Source organism: Crinia signifera, chromosome 19 (assembly GCF_055691185.1).
Source record: "Crinia signifera chromosome 19, ASM5569118v1, whole genome shotgun sequence".
Taxonomy (NCBI): domain Eukaryota; kingdom Metazoa; phylum Chordata; class Amphibia; order Anura; family Myobatrachidae; genus Crinia; species Crinia signifera.
The window spans coordinates 117,682,980-117,703,010 of record NC_139226.1 but is presented as its reverse complement, the minus strand read 5'-3'; the positions used below and the strand labels follow the sequence as shown (position 1 = coordinate 117,703,010).

At 40.0% G+C, this 20,031-nt stretch overlaps 1 protein-coding gene across 2 annotated transcripts in view; it reads right to left on the bottom strand.

Moving 5' to 3' along the window:
- Nucleotides 1-3,451: 3,451 nt before the first annotated feature.
- The window catches only part of ZBTB16 (zinc finger and BTB domain containing 16), a 128,319-nt gene continuing 111,739 nt past the window's right edge, over nucleotides 3,452-20,031 (bottom strand). For both annotated transcript variants that reach the window (XM_083163227.1, XM_083163228.1), the window contains exons 5-7: nucleotides 19,189-19,359; nucleotides 11,644-11,811; nucleotides 3,452-8,497 (exon numbers count right to left, since the gene is read on the bottom strand). In XM_083163227.1, coding sequence (XP_083019353.1) covers nucleotides 8,268-8,497; nucleotides 11,644-11,811; nucleotides 19,189-19,359 — 569 coding nt within the window. In that variant the 3' untranslated portion in view covers nucleotides 3,452-8,267. The remainder of the gene's footprint in view (nucleotides 8,498-11,643; nucleotides 11,812-19,188; nucleotides 19,360-20,031) is intronic.

Here is a 20,031-nt window from a genome sequence, read left to right as displayed (position 1 = left end):
CAATGTTCCAACTGTTGCATGTCAGAAAAGGATTGGCAAAAATGGCCATGGACAGGTCGAAAAATGGCTGTGAATTTCATAATCCGTGGCCGTTTCACACAAAACAGATCCATTTTGTTTTAAAGTCAGATCTGTTTTGTCGGAAACTGCCTTCAATGCTGTCAGAAATGGTGGCATTAAATAGGAAAGGGACGCAAATTCCGTCGGCAAAAATAGCATCCGGGATTGATTACCTCCCATAGTCGTTGACAATATAGTCAGGATTTGAATGCATATACAGATGATATATGGGTGTACACATCAGCAGATATGCACGGAAATATTTTGCTGGTTATTGCAGCGAGTGTAATATGTATCGTCTCTCATTAAGCACATATCAGGCTTATCAGTACATGACATAGGGCCAGATGCACTAAGCTTCAAAAATGATAAAAGGGAAAGTGATAAACAACCAACCAATCAGCTCCTGCCTGACTTTTTCAAACACAGTCTGGGACATGGCAGGTAGCAGCTGATTGGTTGGCTGTTTATCACTCTCCATTTGATCACTTTTGAAGCTTAGTGCATCTGGCCCACAGTGTTTCCACTAGCATAGACAACTGTTCAAAGTTCTTGGTGGTCTATATGACTACAAAAAATTGTATTCAGAGACCTGGATAGTGGCAGAACAAATATTGGGATGCACTAATGGCTCTAATAGTGTTCCTGCTAGGCTGTTTTTAGCGGGGCGCTGCGCCCTGCCCGATTTTTAAATGGCAAAATGCGCCCTGCCCCTCTGGCAGCGCCCAGCTAAAACAGCCTGCCTCTGTCCCCTCTGTTGTGACTGGGGAAGCCCGGCGCCGCTGTAGATAGCGATGCCCGGCGCTTCCCCGGCAGTGTACAGCCTTCCGGGTTGCCGGTTCCACCCCCTTCAGGGACACCGGCGACCGGGCCTGCCCTTTGCGTGACGCCGCCGGCGGGGCCCGCACCTTTTCATCATGGCACGGGCACGCCAGCAGCCCGGGACCGCCCAAAACAGTGATGTTGGCAGGCCCGGCCCGGTCCCTTACTCTGCCCCCGTGCGCCCTGCCCGCCCTAGTTCCTAGAAGGAACACTACTCTAATATTTGATAGTATAAACTACCAGAATATAATAAAGGGTAAACGCCAACTCAGAACAAACATGCACTTTTGCTACACATTCCAATTCAACAACAGTCACAAATCGCAAGGCACACCCATCTTTGAGCTAAACAATAATAATAAAGACACAAAATTGCAAATACCAAAGTGACAATGGAATTAACTTTATTCTAACTGCAGATTTAAGGTATACAACCGAACATTTGCTATTTTTTGTTTTTTTTATGAGACTTATAAATAAAAATACAAAAAATGTTCACTACAAAAAAATTTATTTTACTGTTAGTAGGATGTAAAAAATATTTTCTTTGCTATACAAGGCACAAACTTCACTTAGTGACAATGTAGAGAGAAAAAAAATCCTGCAGCATTTTATTCAAATTTTTTTTCTCCGGCAAAGGGAAAAAAAAACCCAAACAGAAAACCAAAGAATAGAGAATGAGAAACACTGTAGATAGAGGAAATGCTTGTCTACACAGCATGGCGAGAGAAAGTGGCACAGATAGGGAGAGAGTCAGTAACGTAGATTTGCCCTCTGGAGATTACTGCATCTGCTCAGCAAAATAAAACAAAAACAAAAAATTGCAAAAAAGGTTAACCAAAGCAAAACAAAAATTGGAAAAGCAGACGCTCATTAAGGTTTTGTCAATTTTGTTTCTTATGAATGAAGTACAGTACGCCCCCTTCCCCCCAGTTGTCTATGCTGTGTGCGTTTATAATGAAAAGCTAAACTGTACTGTTGTATCATAAAGCAACAAAAATAATTTGAAACTGCTTGCATTGATTTTACAGATAGCCAAAATGTACAATACGCTAAGCTGACCATTGGATAGCGTCTAAAGTGGACCGTAAGGACTACCACAAACTGAGGAAAGCCAACTGTACTTAAAAAAGAAAGCAAAACAATTTGTGATTTTGGAAGGTCACTGACCAAACTGATAAATGGTTTCTTGCCTTCTCATATTCAATCAATATCTGACTGGACCAGATCCGGCAGATCAGATGTTAAATCACTGTATTGCGCCACACAAACAGGTCATTATGTACCTGGCGGCAATCCAAATACACAACTGAAAAAACCCTTTCTGAAGCATAAGACTTGCTGTTTTGAGCGTCTTTCAGCTCAAAGTCGCCCAGTGTGTATGGGCCTTTAGGGTTCTACTTCCCAACTGTCCTTTCCCATCTAACTGCAATACTGGAAGATCACACTAGTCTCCATGGCTAAAAAACAAACAAGGGATCTTCCTTACAAAGAGAGTGTATAGGTCTCCAACAAGCCTTCGAAGTAAATCACTACACAATGAGTAAAGTTAGGTGGAGCTTTAGGGCTTCGCATATGGTCAGTTCAATAAAGATATAGAAATGTTTTACTTTAGCAGTTATATCAGGCCAAAAAAGCATAATGTTGCCGCTCACTATATTTAATAATATACTGAACTAATGAAAGCAAAATATTTTATTTGCACTCCGCTTACATCCTATTTGTGCTATGGCGCAAACGGTTACCAATTAATCTTAAGGTGTTACCACACGATAAAAATACACAATTTATAGTATTCGATTTTGCACCTTACATGAGCCACTGATTTTGAAAAACAAAACAAAAACAAAAATGAATAAAAGAGGGAGACAAGTTAAAGAAAAGTACATAAAGTATTTTAGGCAACACAACCAGTGGGCACCCATTAAACTTAGGCAGAGGGTGCTGAGGTAGACTTAACATGTAATCACTTTGATGCAAGGGGGCCTGCCAAAACATTGCCAAACCCGCCGGCATAAAAATGGTTAACATCCATTTATAAAATAAAAAAAACACTATATTTCATTTTTATTTATTATTAATTTGTTGATTTTTTTTCTATTAATTTATTTTTGACAGCATTTGCAACTGGCACTTGTGCTGTTACAAAATACAAGCTAGCAATAGAAACAAAGTAATAAAAATAAACCATAAACAACAAAAAGAAAAAAAATGGTAGAAAACAGGGAGGGTAAAAAGAAAGCTGTAATTTGCTAGGTCCCTCGGGGCAGTTGGTCCGTAACGCTACAATAATTGTACACATATACATGGAAAGATTATTTTGCTGTATAACCAGGCCTCTGACAAAGCACATGCAAAACACAATATGAGAGGTACAACAAGGACAATGGAACAGACTGACTGCTTTGGACGTCATTTCAGGGGTGACTCCGTGGGTAATGAATTCCAGTTAATGAGAATATTGATTAAAAATACATTTAAACAAATTTAAGGGTGATATTTTTTTTTAAAGTAAGCATATTTGTAATTATCATGGTTTTATTTATGTGTGTGTGTGTGTGTGGGGGGGTTATATTTAAATCCAGAGCACAGCAGTATATTTCCTTCTGCAAAAAATCTACTACTACATACAGCAACTTCTGGATTTCAAATGAAGATACCTCTCTGGTTCTAGAATTGCCATAAGAGGCTGGTAAAACTTTACATTTAGGATTTGAATGGTATTGTGTATATACATTAGGACATACTGTGTGCCCAGAAATAGCCCTAGTGATTTTTTGGGATACGGTCCTTAGGTCGACACCATTAGGTCAACATGCTGAAAGGTCGACATGGGTCTAGGTTGACAGTCAAAAGGTCAGCATGGGGTTTTCCACTGTTTTTCGACCCAACATGTGCCGACAGGCGGTATTTCATGCCCTACCGTACACTAGTGTTTGATGGAAGAATAAAATAGTGTGCCGGAAGCATGGCGAGATGCGAGCCATGTGGTGTACTTTATCCTGTGTTCATATCGACATTCGGGTCAAAAACCAGTGAAAAACCCCATGTTGACCTAATACAGTAATGAGAATATGGCATCGCCATTGGGAAGGTAGATCAGTTTTTAATTGTACAAGAATGACTAGGATGTTTCGTAGATTGGATTTATTGGAAATCCCAATACATTTTTTTTCCTGCAAAAATTTATTTTTATAAGACTATTAAAAATTCCCAAATATTAGAACGTGAGGTTTATTGCAAAATTCTATAATTTCCAAAACAGAGGAACAGCCACCCCTGGAGAATGCATCCAAAGCACGCTGCTCTGTTACAGTCAGAACAATGGTGATAAACTGCAGCAGATTTTTTTTTCCTTAATACATATGTTTTTGTAGCTGGACACAGTTTTCCTGCAATTTTTTTTAAGGATTTTTTTAACAGTTTTATTTCATTAAAAAAGGAAGAAAATGTTTAGGCACAAAGAATAAAGAAGCCTTTCTCTGACAACACGTAGCTGGCATTTCGAGGAAATGAAAACTCTGCATCACGGTTTCAGGTCAAAAGAAAAAAGTTGGACTTTTAAGGAAAAATTGGAAAAACACAAAATGCTAAATTTTATAGCACCACCATATTGCATCATAGATGACCATACTGCACTATTGTGCTTGTTTGAGAAAAAAATCCAACAATGCTGTAAGTTTGGATGGGTGCTATCGATCACAGCATATGCATTGCTTTTTTAATGTATTTAAAGAGAACCTTATACAATGTATATTACTTCAACGTTATATAAAGCAATTACATCAAACAGATATGTCTGGTCACTGGCTATGCAAGAACTACTGATAAGGGGCCACAGGCAATGGCTGTCATCTAGGGTGTGCATATGTCGTACTTGCAGTATCCCAGAGAAAGTAAATTTTTGTATGGATCTTATGGAACGGCAAACAAAAATATGCAATATCAGGATGAAATTGGGATTAATTAGGGCTGGTTTGGCGGGTATCCGAATGGCTGACAATATCTACATCAACATTTAATAGGGCAACTCCACAAGTTGACATGCACAAGGTCGATTCTGACAAATGGTCAACACAAGCAATAGGCTGACATGGCAATTTTTTAATAAAAAAAAAAAAATTGGGGATTTTTTCATACCCTACCATCCAGATTGGGACTGGTAAAGTGGCCTGAATCATGGCAAGCGAAGCGAGCCATGCGAGGGTACATTAATTAGGGTCCACCTGCTCAAGTGTCAACATTGACACCAACAAAAAAAGAAAAAAAAAAACACCTCATTTTCACGTATTGACCCTTTCCATGTCAACCTTTTGCTTGTGTTGAACTTTTGTCAATGTCGACCTTCTATGGTCAACCTAGACATTATCCGTGAGCTATACCACACCCTGTTTGCTCCAATTGTAAATTGCGGTCATTGCCCGCATTAGAATTGTTTTATTTCTTCTGATTTAGATGAGCGATCTAATCTGAATGAATTTTTTTTCGCAATTTTTTTTTTTACAACAAAGTTTATAGCAGCATCTTTCAGTTTTTTTTTTTTTTTAATCTCTCTAGATAGTCAATGCTCTAAAACTTTATTGTCTGTTCACACTGCAAAAAGGTATTTGTATTTTTATTTATCATGATGGCGCTCACTCTTTCAGGGTGTGTCTAAAATTTTTGGCTTACATGTTCCAGTAACTTGTGTGTTAAGTGATGAAGGCGTACAAAAACAGACATGAAGCAGCATTTTTTTCTCCATGAGGGCCATGATAGGAATTTAAAAAAAAAATGTAATCAAGAAAAGCCTTGAAGATGGTGATTATGATGTTATCAGGGTCTTGAACCAACAACCGCAAGCAACAAGTACATTCCTATGCCAGGTAGAAGCAGAGTCTCTGATTAAGCACAATACTGTATGACTCAATACAATTTAACACGCAGTGTACTGCTTGACCACGCGTGCATACACACTAACACACACGCACAGAGTCCTGTTCACATTACAAAAAAAATATATATAGATATATATGTAGGCCCAAAACTGACAAAAAGACTAACAAATATTACAAAAATATCACAACTTTGCAAATATTTTGCCCTACCCTTCCAATATTTCATGTTTTTCATTAAGTTCAAGGAGGAGAAAGTTCAGAGCATACTCCTCAGGGAAGGAAAAAAAAAAAAAAAAAAAAGATTGCATTTGTTTTTGTGGAATAACTATCTTTAATCCCTTATTTCCAGGTGTCTGGTGAGAAAATTTATCACGAACATCTGATACTTCTGCTTAGCAAATTGTGGTCAGCCGCTGTCTGCATTGGTACGTACTGAGAAAAATATATTTATACCTGCCAAGAGATTTAATACTTTCATCACCTTCACATTATGAATAAAAAAAAAAATTCTAAACTTCTATTCACAAATTCAAGTTTAAACCACAGATTCTTCACTCCCCTCCCACTACCCATCAGAGCTACATTAATACATCTCTAACATGGGAAGCCATTTTACTACCTAAATCAGTTTTTAAGGTTTAAAACAGCCCAAAAAAAAGTGACAGTGGTTTCTTAGCCCCTTTATACAATGAAGGTGTCAAAAAGGCAAAACCCCGTTGTACTGTATTAAAGATGGTTAATTTCTCCTCTGTTTTTTTTTTTTTTTTTCATTTTCCCCAGTAAGGCTACCTACAAAATAATACCCTAAACCTCTTATATTTTATATAAATGCAGCTTAATCACAAACATAATAGCAAGAAAAAAAATGAGATGAAAAAATTCATTAAGCGTAACATAAAATTAACAAGAAACAACATTTTAATTGAACATAACATAATTAACCATTTAGCTGGCAGAGGGACCTATAAAGCATTGTTTAAATGTGTTGTAGGATCCTCTTGCAGCAAAACGGATTAAGAGGTAGCTTTCATGAATGGAAAAAAACAAACAAACAAAAAAAATCAGCCCAACCACAACGGGAAAGGGCAGAGTCAACCCTAGACTGAATACCGTATTTGGTACAAATAAAAAATAAAAAATGAAAACAAAAACGAATGAGATCATCTCTCATTTTGCCCATTTCTCTATCTTGGCACATTTTTCCTACAACATCTTAAAGTAACAAAATGCCTCAAATTAGGCACCGGTACATATGAGGTCATAAAAAAACAAAAATTCAAGTACAATGTGCTAAACATAATAACAAAAAGAAACAATAAAAATATATACATAGAAGCAGCTCCCTATTTACTAACTGGCCTCTGTGAAAACGTACCAATCGACTCACAAGAGGATGCTGAAAATATGTTTGTTTTTAGATAGGAAGAAATGGTAAACTGGCAAATTAACCAAACACATCCATATATAATAGTGGCTCTAATGTAGGTGAAGTTTGGTCTAGTTCATATCAGCCAAGAAACCGATACGCCTGACCTTTTACTGTTGGCATATATTTCTCGCAATAACACTAGATCACCTTTCATTGGTCTGTTTAGGCCTGCTGACAGTATATAGGCTTAATTAAGCCTAATTCAGCTATTTTTGCCAATTGTTTCCAAGTATGTTGTGTTTCCTATCTTTACTTGGTGGAGTTTTTCCACCAGAATGAAGAGTAATTATCTTCCAAAGTGCTCAGCTTCGAAATCTTCAAGAAAGTGTGAGTAGAAGTGATAAAGATTGGGGAATTATGTAATAACATACAAATTACATATCCAAACTGAACAATGATTTGACATCATCAGTGGATATAAACATTATTGAAGGCAAACCTAAAATTTGAGGTTTCAAACCCCCTTCAGTGCTACAAAATACAAGTGAATACCAGGTGGTATTACAACTTATGCTCCACAATAGAGCACAATACTTTTCTTTCCATTTTTTTACAATCCAGTTGATCTGGTTTGGTCATTATAGGTCGTACCCCATCACATTTTACAATGATGAAATGAAAACTGAATTAAGCTCAAATATACGTTTGAACATTTTATGTAGAATTATATTTGGACTTGCCACCAACATCCAATGCTATTATGGCCATATTTAAAAACCATACTGGCATAAGTACTATAAAGTCATTTCGAAAAAATGTCACCTTTCACTTTTTGGTAAATTCTGAAGAGAATACCAAATACCATAATTTTGCTGCCTAATAATTGGGTGGGCTGGAACAAAAGGTCTTCATTCTCATGATGATGCATCACTCAGTCGCAAAATAAAACAAAAAAAGCCCCATTGAGCCTCCTTTCAAAAGAGCTTCAAGCTTCCCACAAAAAAAAAGCCAAAAATGGTGGATGTGTTTGATTTTTTTGCTTTTAAGTGGGTTCTGACTTATTCCCTTTAGAGGTCTTGATTGCTCGGCCTTCCCCATATAACTGACTTTCAACTCCCACAAACATTTTGCTTTTCGCACTACACATAACACAAGTACAAGTAGGTCTTTTCAATTCTCCAGTCGGCAGGGATGTCTTCAGGCTTATGACTCTTCATGTGCTTCTGCATGGCAGACAGGCTTGGACAATACTCCAGGCAGATGGTACACTGGTAAGGAGATGCTCCATTGTGGGTGCGAAGATGCTTGATCATGGCAGAATAATCTCGTGAGCGCTGATGGCACAACTTGCACTCAAATGGTTTTTCACCTATGAAAGACAAAAAAAAAACGTTTAAGCCAAGAACATTTTAGACATTTGAGCTCTTCATGTTTCTAGATATTCATATGTGTGCAGCAATACACCATTTTCCAACTAAGCGCAGATATATTCCAAAGGGTTGTAGACAACTTGTTGAATATTAACTAAATGCTTGAATGCAATAGGTTCCTCTATGCAGTCAAATAAAAACAATAGCAATTCTGCAAACAAAGAATTTAGGGCAAAACTAAAAATGGTGAGTGTCCCCTTCCTAACAATATAAGCTCAAATGCTGACTTTTATCAGTAAATTTAAGTCTAATTACAGTTCTGATATTCAGATCTCATCTGGTTACTTACCAGAACAAAGATTTAATGTTTGTTTTATCGAGATCACAGATTTCACATACATGCATTTTCTAGAATTATCAACTGAGGTAGTTACACTCTCCAACTCGCCGCAGACCTCAAAACAAAATGAGAATGCCAGATTCCACAGTCTGCTGATATAGGTTCAGTATAGCAGAATTTAGATATACAGATGTGGACACATTTGCTGGTACACTAATGGACCATGACCTTGGAAGTTGCATTTCTTGTGAAGTATTCCTTGTCTCTCTACCATTCTCAATATCCTTCTGCTTTATCTGGGGTCAATTTTAATATTGAGGCCACATCAAGGGAGGTTTGCTACAGTCCATGGACTTTTAACTATTTAATTGTATTTGCAACTGTAATCACAGAAGCATTAAGCTGCTTAGACATGGTGTTTTGGCCTTTGGGGGGTATTTAATCTCCTGCCGCTACTCCCGACGGGGAAATAGCGGTGGGGCTCTATTCAATGCGGTCTTCTCTGCCAGCATTGATGAGGGATCTCGGCAGAACGTGTCCGACTTTATAAGCAGTCGGGCATGTTCTGCCGAGAACGTCCAGGAATTGTCGAGCTCCTGGACGCAGCTCGGCGATTTACGGTTGCTTCTCGCAGCCACGCCCCCTTCGCGGAGCTCAGTAGGCGGGACAACTGAATCATGCCTGCCAAATCAGTGTCGAGCCGGCCGAAAACGGGACAGGCTCACGGCTGTCAGGCCAGCCCAATAGTCATGACCCTGCCTTGAATACCCCCTTTACCTTTAATGTGCTTGGCTTTACTTTTATTCTGATATCTTCACACAATGCTCTGCTTTGATTTCCCCATTTAGAGTGGTACGCACGATGATACCAAACAGAGTGACTACTCCCCCCCCCCCCCATTTAAAATAGGCTAAATCAATTTATTTGTAAGGGGTATTAAGGGGGTATTAACAAATCTGTCAAGGCCATTTTAGAGCATCTTTGAAGAGTAAGCAATAATTTATATATCTTTTCACAATATATTGGCTTTATTCTATGAAAAAAGCTAAAGTATGAAGGAATACACGAGACAACGGTCTTTACATTTATAACAAAAATTCTACACAGCCTTATTAATAGTTTTTGTGCTCTAAAAGGTTAATCTCAACATAACTAATACCGCATATTTTTCCACCATTAAATGTGATATTGGAAATAAATTTCAAGCCAAAAACTATTTTTTTCATCTCTAGAAAGTGATCACCTCTTCCTGAATCAAAGCGTTTCCAGAAAAGAGGTGCGTTGTCCCCGTTTTCCGTGAGTGGCCAGGCCAAGGACTGATGGTTAGACTTACACCACGGCCGATGGTCAAGATGTTCCTCTTAAAGTGCAATGTGATTGCATTTTGATTCAATCACAAATGCAGGGAGGGGTAGTATGCACCTCCTCCTGTATTTGCATTGCCAAATGATCACATTTGCTAAGCTGTAGATGCGAGCTATAAGCGATCCTTACTGAATAAGGTCCTTTATCCTCTTTTTGATAGTAGACTTCACACACATTTCTGTTACACCACTTTTTCTGCAACTCGTCATTTCATTGCCGGCAGGTGTATGCTAAACACTCCTGAACACTCCATCACTAATGTAGGCAATTGTTTAACTCTTAAAATATTACAAAAAATGCTTTTTAAATCCTAAGCTTTCCACTATTTCCTTCACTTTATAGAAATACGAGGGGCGTACAGAAAGCAGCAAGTACAACTCTTTTTTTAAAAATAAAAAATAAAGAAAATTTTTCATATTTGTTAACCAATATTTGACATTAAACCCAACTGCATACTTGCTTTTCATCTGTTTATTACATAAAGGCCCCGGGCACTATGTAGTAGGGAAAAGAAGTGTCCTAAGTGACCAAATTCACCCTGGAAAGAGAACATTTAACAGTTTCATCCCTGTTCTCTTCCTTTCTTTCCATGAGCAACTGTTGGGTAAAGCTGAAGAAGGCCCAGGAAAGTGAAGCACCTGCCCTCAGCCACTCCGGTTATTAGCACAGATTTTATTTTAGGTAGACCTGAAATAGGTAGACCTGGCTAAGGGTGACAGGATTGGAAGGTCCTATACCTGTTGCCAAGTGGGACCTGGAGAGAGGCGAGACATGTAGGAACTCAGAAAGGAGAGCATAGCATACATCAACAAACTATTGTGTGGTCTCTACCAGACGGGTGTGGTATAGCGGTCCGACAATCGGGATCCCGACGGTCAGTATCCAGACATTTGAATCGCAACTGCCGGTGCGCAAAACACAAAGAAGGGGGCAAGCACAAAGAAGCCGCTCACTAGGTTCTGTTCTCCCTCTATGGGGGTCGTGGACTCCCACAAGTGAGATAAGCCCCTGTGAGTCGGGATCCCAACTGTCGGGCATTTAAATAGTAGGGATTCCGATGACGGAGTACTGACAGTCGGAATTCGGACTGTGGGGCAGTAATCCGGCCCCGCTCCCAAGCAATGTAAGCAAGTTAACAAATCAAATATAATCTGGTGATATTCTTTTATGCCCCATACCTACAAGGGAATAATTTCATATGCTTACTAGAAGTCTGGTAGACTAACGTTTTCTCTCAAAATCCCGGAAGAGCAGGTCACCCTGGCGATACCACCCACTTTCTAGTAAAATGGGCGGGACCTCAGCACTGTGAGGCAGCAATGACATCCACAGTGCTACTGCTCTGCCCTGGACATTAAGTAGACCTACAAGAAGATGACCTGTATTGTGTGCAGGTGAGAGCAGCTCTGTAGAAAGCTTTGCATTTGATAGGAAATGTACCTGTGTGAACTCGATAATGCGTTTCCAGCTGGTGCTTGAGGCTGAATTTTTTCCCGCAGCCATTGCACTCATATGGCTTCTCCCCGGTGTGGATACGCTTGTGACCCTTCAGTGTACTTTCATCCCGGAAACAGCTTCCGCAAAACTCACACTCGTACGGGTGATCACCTGAAAATACATGATGGTTATAGTTTTATGCCACTGGTTTACACAAAGGGACAGCTTAATAATAATTCATTATATTTATATAGTACGCTCTTTCTCCAATAGAATGAATGTAATACAGTACAGGAACAATGAAGTACAGAAAAGCTTTTCAAAAACTATACTTAAAGGAATTAAGGAAATGCTTGAGTAAAAAGGGAAGTCTTGAGTCTGTTTTTGAAGGAGTGTGCTGAAATATAGCGCAATCTTTTATTTCAAAGACATCTGTTTATAAGAAAGATGATGCATTGGCAAGTGCCTTTGTTTGACTGGTAGAAGTGTTCTATGGCAAAACATAGTTGGCTTCGGCCAAGTGAATGCATTGCAGGAAATTTGGAAACTTTATCCACTTCCACGTATCTATCCGTTACTGTAAAGCAAAGTAATAATACCACAGCTTTACAACCCCCTCATTAAAAAGGTGACCCAGCAGATTGCAGAATCCAAACTGATTCATAGGTGGAAATTTACTAAGATGGGAGTACTATTTCAACTGGGATGTTGCTATGGCAATCAGAAACTACTTCTTTATTTAGCATCTTCTAGAGAGAATAATAGACAGTATCTGATTGGAAGCCCATAGCAACATCTCACGTGAAATACAACTTCCATCTTAGTAGTCACTACATGAGGGCAATTCAATTCTGCAACATTGGGCTAAAAAGTGCAGATGCGCAAATTACTATATACCAGTGGTTCCCAAACTGGGTTGCAATGTGCCGTTCGGAAATGCAGATCCTTGCAATCACGCAGAATTTAAGTGTCGCCATTGAGTTCAACAACAACCATACTTGACTATAATTGGTTATGTAGATTGATGGCAGGTTAAGTGAGAAGACCCAAATCTAGGAGTTCATATGAATAAACCCAATAATCATGTAAGCTCTCACGAGCAGGGCCCTCACTCGTCATGTGCTTTTCTTAGAAAATATATATATATATAGCAGGTATATCGTGGCACTCTCGGTCTTAATCAAATAAATACACTGTTACAGTGTTTGGTTTCAACGTTTCGGTCTTTCTATTTTATAAGACCTTCATCATTCATTCCAGTCTTATAAAATAAAAAGACCGAAACGTTGAAACAAACACTGTAACAGTGTATTTATTTGATTAAGACCGAGAGTGCCACAATATATCTGTCTATATTTATCTACCTTGGGGGCACCCGGCATTTGAAATTACAACGGCTACAGGAGTGCCGGACACGAGTCGGATAGATTATATATATATATATATATATATATATATATATATATATATATATATATATATATATATATCTATCTATCTATCTATAGATATATCTATAGATATATCTATATATATATCTATCTATCTATCTATCTATCTATCTATCTATATATATATATATATATATATATATATATATATACACACTGTAATAATTGCTTCAGTGTCCTGTCCCCTGATAGAACGGTCTTTATTTAAAATGTACTTGCCCTAAATTGCATTGTACTGTAATTCATTATCTTCTTGTTTTTCGCTCATTCATGCATTGCCCGGTGCAGCGGAACACTTTTGGAATGGAGACTGCTCTATATACAGTATATGACAACCGGTAAGAACAGAAATGTGTTTAATACCACTTGGCAGATATGAGGACTGAAGATAAATGGGAGGAAGCTGCAAAGCCAGATCATTTTCTATCCAAGGAATAACGAGCCTTCTGTAAATAAGTACATTGCAGGACAATAGAGTCTGCCACCTGAGTCCGAAATGGCTGATAACAGAGAACAAGCCTTATAAGCTGCCTAGTAAATAGAAATGCAACGTCTCATACAGATGTATGGTTGTTACAGTTGTAACCTTATGATTTGCAAAGCAATACCCATGGATACAATTGCTATCATATTAACAAAAACTGATTAAAGTTTTATGAATTTGAAATACTGCGTGATGCCTCTCTATGAAAATATGGAGCGGCTTTCTATAACTAGTCCTGTGCAAGGATTTCATGGTTAACAAATACCCAAAACAAAGTTAATATCATTTAACCGGCAGAATACATAGAACGGTTCACATTTACAGGGTTCTTACAACTTCTTCTTTAACAGTCATTCCATGGAAGTGTTCCTAGTGTGCATTCAGGTGCCTGTGGTTCATTCGCTCAGATGGGAATTTGCATCCTTGCGAGTGAACCAGATCCCGCCTTGCGAGTGGTGGTACGCCGGCCCCCCATTCGCAGGACGCGTACGTTAGCAATGGCTGCGAATGGATGTTTTACATAAACATCCATTTGCATGCCACTGGAAACCTCACACATCTTTCGATGGTCACCAACCATCAAAAGATGTGGAAGGTGCATACATATGTATGGTTGCTCTGAGGAAGCTTACATATGCGTCTACGCTTGGGGGGAAGTGGGCAGGCAGCTGACATCCGGTGATGGCAGCTGACACCTCCCGGCGCATGTCAGTCACAAACTTCATAGGAACGCCCCTGAGATGCTGGGAGTTCCCATATCCTAATTGGTAGCCCTGCTCCCCCCCTCTATGGGCTTCACTTACGCCAGGCATCTCCCACTGCATGGTACATTGAGGAAAGACGTAGGAGGACACTCAAGTATATTGGCCAATATACTATTCTAAATGTTACTATATTAGTGCCCAAAAAGCCTATTGAGCTATGGAATGGGCAAGGCATTAATATCTGTTTTCACCTGGCCAAAATACCAAATTAGGTTATTGCCATGTCGCCCAAAGCGTAAAAGGGTCCCTGAGGAAAAAACACTGATCACCTTTCCCAGCAATCCAAACCGGGAAGCAAGCAGGGTTGTACCCTTGAAGCGGGGCAGTACAAACAGGTGACTTTGGTCCAGTTTACATTGTATGGGGATACAGCTCTGCGGCACTTGGTGATGATGTCATCAACGTGCCAGTAGAGGGAGGTTCCGGTAATAATCCGGGTCCACATGCTTGAAGCCTGTGTTACCCTTAAAAGGGGTGCATTGTAAAGGGGATATAAATGTCCTTGTTTAACCAATTAGAAACATTATTATTCTTTATGAACTTCTGCAGCTGTGTTACTTCTAGATTCTGATCATGTTGGTTTTTACATCCACATCTAGATAAAGGGGTATAGCTGATAAGTATGATCAATCACTTCCTATATTGCTCATTCACTGTCCTTTCCAATCACACCCTTGAGTAAATTATAAAACCCTCCCCTTTGCTTTTCCATTTAACTATGCAGTCTACTTGTATATTGGGAATCATTAACAAAAAAATGTGTAAATATATTGAATATACAGAAACAGGCCAACCAGCGGGCATGCGTATACAATAGAATCTGTAAGAAATGCATCTTTAATATTAACAAAACACATGTATATGCTAGCATTCATTAATATGAAGCAAAAAATAAATAAATAACCAATATAAAAACATATTTAATGCATGTACACAAACGTCTATAAATGCGCACACCCTATTTAAATGGCACACATCCTTTCCAGCAGTCAGCCAAGTCTAGAGACAGAAAATATAATAAAGAGGGTGACAGGCCCGTGGCTTCTTATTTATGTCAGAAGGCAGAGCAAGGACAATAAAACCAGATTGATCACCGCAGCCCCAACTCATGAATATTTAAAATATTACTGATTCCACTTGTCACTGTAATTGCAATTTTCTGCGGGCTGCGGATCGGAGGCCCTTGCGTTTACGGCGGGGGAACAGGGGCGCCTGTATTTTTTCCTCGGCCGACCTGCCAAGCGTGTAATGTTCTCGTTGCTTCATACATTTTCTCCGACTCCCGGAGACTTTAAGTCATCCGCAATGACCTACGTTTTTTCATTATCCTGGTGTCAGGCCGCGGCTGTGCCTCTGCATAAATTGTCCTCCTGGTTACATGTGCTCTATCTACTCGCATTCTTTTATTACAGTCCTTATTTCCAGCTCCAAACTATAAACACTTGGTTAAAGAAAAAAAAGAAATGAAAAGAATACAAATAACATTTCTCAGCCAGTTCTACTCATCGGCGATGGTGCGAACATCAGAGGGTTACACGCCACAAATTCAGCTGAACCCCTAATAAAGGTTTTTCTTAATGGACTTTCAATACATAATTAGGAGTAGGAAACGCATAAATCAGCCCCTTGTGATTGAGCAAGAGCTACACAAGTGCCCATGCTGTATAGGTGACACAAGCAGGAACGAGACAAGGACTAATATTAAATGCTTTAATTGGAAATGGTTAAAGGTTGTATTTTTTTACTGATCTACCAAGTAACGAGGATACATTTAAAGTTAAAATAGTTTGCATCTCAAACAGAAGTTCAGAACTACTGTACTCTGTAACTGTATGTATGTATGTATGTATGTATGTATGTATGTATGTATGTATGTATGTATGTATGTGCACTTAAGTTGTTATCAGTAACCAACCTTCAGTGGGTTGATGCCCCTAAGGCACGAAGTAGTAGTTACGATAGAATAAGTTTTTACCTACAGTACTATGTGCTTTGTGGGTGTGGTATAGCGGTCTGACAGGGGGAACCCGACGGTCAGTAACCAGACGTCTGAATCCCGACTGCTGGTGTTCCGATAGGAGGGCTAGCGCAAACAAGTTCCTTGCGGGTTTGCTTCACTTGCCACGCTGCGGGCTCGGTAGCTTGCCACAGGCTCTATTCTCCCTCTACGGGGGTCGAGGACACCCACATGGGAGAATAACAGGATGCCATCCAGCACCCGTGCTTTGATCCTGGTCTGTCCACAGGTTTATGTGTTAATTCTGATAAACGACAAGATTATTTCCTCACAGGATGCCTAGGCGTATACAAAGGTTTCAATAGAAAGAAGCCTTTGGCTGATCTATCAGACTTGCCCATTGGAGAGTCCTTCATTCAGCAATACAGCTGTAATTGCAGTTTGGGTCAAAATTTCTATTTCTAGAACTCTTCTGATAGGATGATACAGGGTTAGTTTTTGGAGAGTCTTCTCATAACCTGAAACAGCGGTTCTTAACTCAAAACCTTCCCTATTGCCCACTTTACCCATTTACCCCACAAGGTCACATTTTAAGGATATCAAGGTTTGAACAAAGGTGAATGAATAAAACGACCAAGGCCTTCATAACATCACCTGCACTGAAGAACAGACATATTTAAAACCTTAACTATTGGGATTCGGGACTTGAGTACACAGCCATCTTTAAGAGAAATGTTGCCCAATTTCAGCCTATCTTCATATATACTCGCTTGACATCTGTAGACAAAGTCCTGCGATCAGACCAGATAAGGTCTCAAAGCAGTCTGCAGAAGGACAAGGACATGGTCCGGGCACTTACGGGCATCAGATAGGTCTTACAGCGCCAAAAAAGTCAACGTGCCAAATATCGGGAGTGGAAAACTGACGATGTTTCGCCTATATGCCAACATACATGCAATATATAATCAAAACAAGATCTATCTAGTAGTGAAGCAATTTGATCACTGCCAATAATATGCAATTTATTCTAGTCAAATGTGCTACACCCCAGTGGCAGAGTAAAAGCATTAACCCACCCTTCTTTCCTCACCTCTGCTGCACAGCTAATATGATGGTGCATGAAGAGACCCTCTAAATCAATGCCAGGAGGCTGACAGTGGCTTTGCTTTCAAACACAGCTGCTGATGTTAAGCACACAGACTGGGCACGCATGCTGAAGACACCTCTTGCATTATTAATGAAAGCACGCGCCGCTCTGCAGCACAAGACAAGGAAAGGGGATCAATCGTCTAACTATTACACTTCCTACCCTCCTCACTAGCAAAACATGTCAAGCATTGGTCAATGGTGTAACATACAGAGCTGACAACGTCACCTAGATGCTGTTAAGTTGAATTTGAACTCCATTGATGGACATACTTAGTTATCAAGAACTGAAAAGTTTTCTGAAGTGAAAGGAACATTAGGGCCTGGGGCAAGCTGAGTTTATTGGCACTGCTCTGTAGGGACATCGTGCCATACTTCCACAACCAAATAATTAAAGAAATATATAAACATCATAAAAGAAATAATATCTAATTGCTATGAATGTTTTTTATAAAAGAAATGAGTCATTTTACAAAGAGAAGAATTACTTTTTTTAGAACATGAATGGAAATAGTCATATTTAAACCTCCGCTGTGTACACAATGGTGGGAGCCATAAAATCTAGTGATATTTGTGCACAGATGCGATGGCGTAATTTTGTGACCATACAATACAGAATGGCTTTCTCCATGTGTAGACAAAGAGAGAGACTGAGGGGCAGGAGAAAAAGACTAAAAGGCAACGAGGGGCAGGAGAGAGACTGAAAGGCAACGAGGGGCAGGAGAGAGACTGAAAGGCAACGAGGGGCAGGAGAGAAAGACTGAAAGGCAACGAGGGGCAGAAGAGAGACTGAAAGAGAACAAGGGGCAGAAGAGAGACTGAAAGGGAACAAGGGGCAGAAGAGAGACTGAAAGGGAACAAGGGGCAGGAGAGAGAGACTGAAAGGGAAAAAGGGGCAGGAGAGACTGAAAGGGAAAAAGGGGCAGGAGAGACTGAAAGGGGAAAAGGGGCAGAATAGAAACGTTGAAAGGCAATGAGGGGCAGGAAAAACTGAGGGGCAACAATGTGCAGAAGAGGCATGGACTGAGTCAAAAAGCGAGAAAGACTGAGGCAGCACGAGAGAAAAAGACTGGAGCAACAAGGAGCATGAGAAAAAGACTGAGGGGACAGACTGGACAGAGCGATGGAGACACAGAAGATCATCATTTATTATCAGCTATTTATATAGCGCACACATATTCCGCAGCGCTTTGCAGAAAATATTTGAACACATCAGTCTCTGCCCCAGTGGAGCTTACAATCTATATTCCCTACCACATGTACACGCACACACATTTATTCTAGGGTTAATTTTGTTGGGAGCCAATTAACCTACCTGTATATTTTTGGATTGCGGGAAGAAACCGAAGTGCCCAGAGGAAACCCACGCCAGCACGGGGAGAACAAATAAACTCCGCACAGTTAGAGCCATGGTGGGAATCGAACCCATGACTTCAGTGCTGCGAGGCAGTAACCACTACACCATGCATGGAATAGAAAGAGAAAAAGCCCAGGCAAAGCCACGTACAACCGCATCCACACCTAAATACTGTACTTCTGGCATAATGTTACTGTGATAAACATTCACACATGCATTACGCAATGTGCACGCTATGCAGTGTAAGTTCTCTTCGGCTTCATCCATACTGTACTAAGCTTTGGAGCCTGCACTTTTAGCTATATGAAAAAATACATCTGCTGTACATTCCCCTTCCCCCATTAGGACTGAATAGTGCTGTCCATGGTACTGTAAAATTCTAAGATTACCTGTATGCGAACGGAGGTGGCGTTTGAGTGCGGTATGGCTTGGAAAAGTCCTGTTGCACTCACTGCAGATGTAACTTCGTACTCCCGCATGGACCTCCATGTGCTGCTGGAGAGCAGTCTGAGTCTGAAACCGCTTCCCGCAGAGGAGACAGAATACAGCCATATCAGATCCTGGAAGAAAACACACATGGAAAAGTATCAGTTACCAGCCCAGCTTCTTCTACAAATGCATCCAATTATCTGCACTATTTTTAAGACACAGCCGCAGAACGCTCTGCAGTTTATGTTGAATGTACAGGCTACCATCACTGTGAAACGGTGTTTAAGCTGGAGTGCACTCAACAGAATAATGAACATCTACTTCATAAACAGTACAGCCTGGATGCCCCTGTTAGTGCAGTGTTATGGTGATGGTGAGATATCTATTAGTCTTCACCGGCTAATTCTGGACTCTATACCTTGGTTTTCAGTATAGCATGTATCTAATAAAAAAATATAAAAATATAAACAAAAAAAATTTTTTTTCCCTGTAAACATCCTGAGAGTGTTATACAGGTTGAGTATCCCTTATCCGAAATGCTCGGAACCATGAGCATTCCGGATAAGGGACTTTTCTGTATTTTGGAATAATTTTTTTTAAACATACGTACCTATCCCCTGGTGGTGCCCCGATGGTCCCTCGGCAGACCTCCAGCACAGTCTCCGGCATCTCCAGCGGTCCCAGGAGTGCATTGCGCAAGTTCCCAGGCTCGCCGGTAACGTCACCGGCGCGCGCACACACTCGCGCAATGCACTCCTGGGACCGCTGGAGACAACAGAGAGGATGCTGAAGGCCTGCCATGG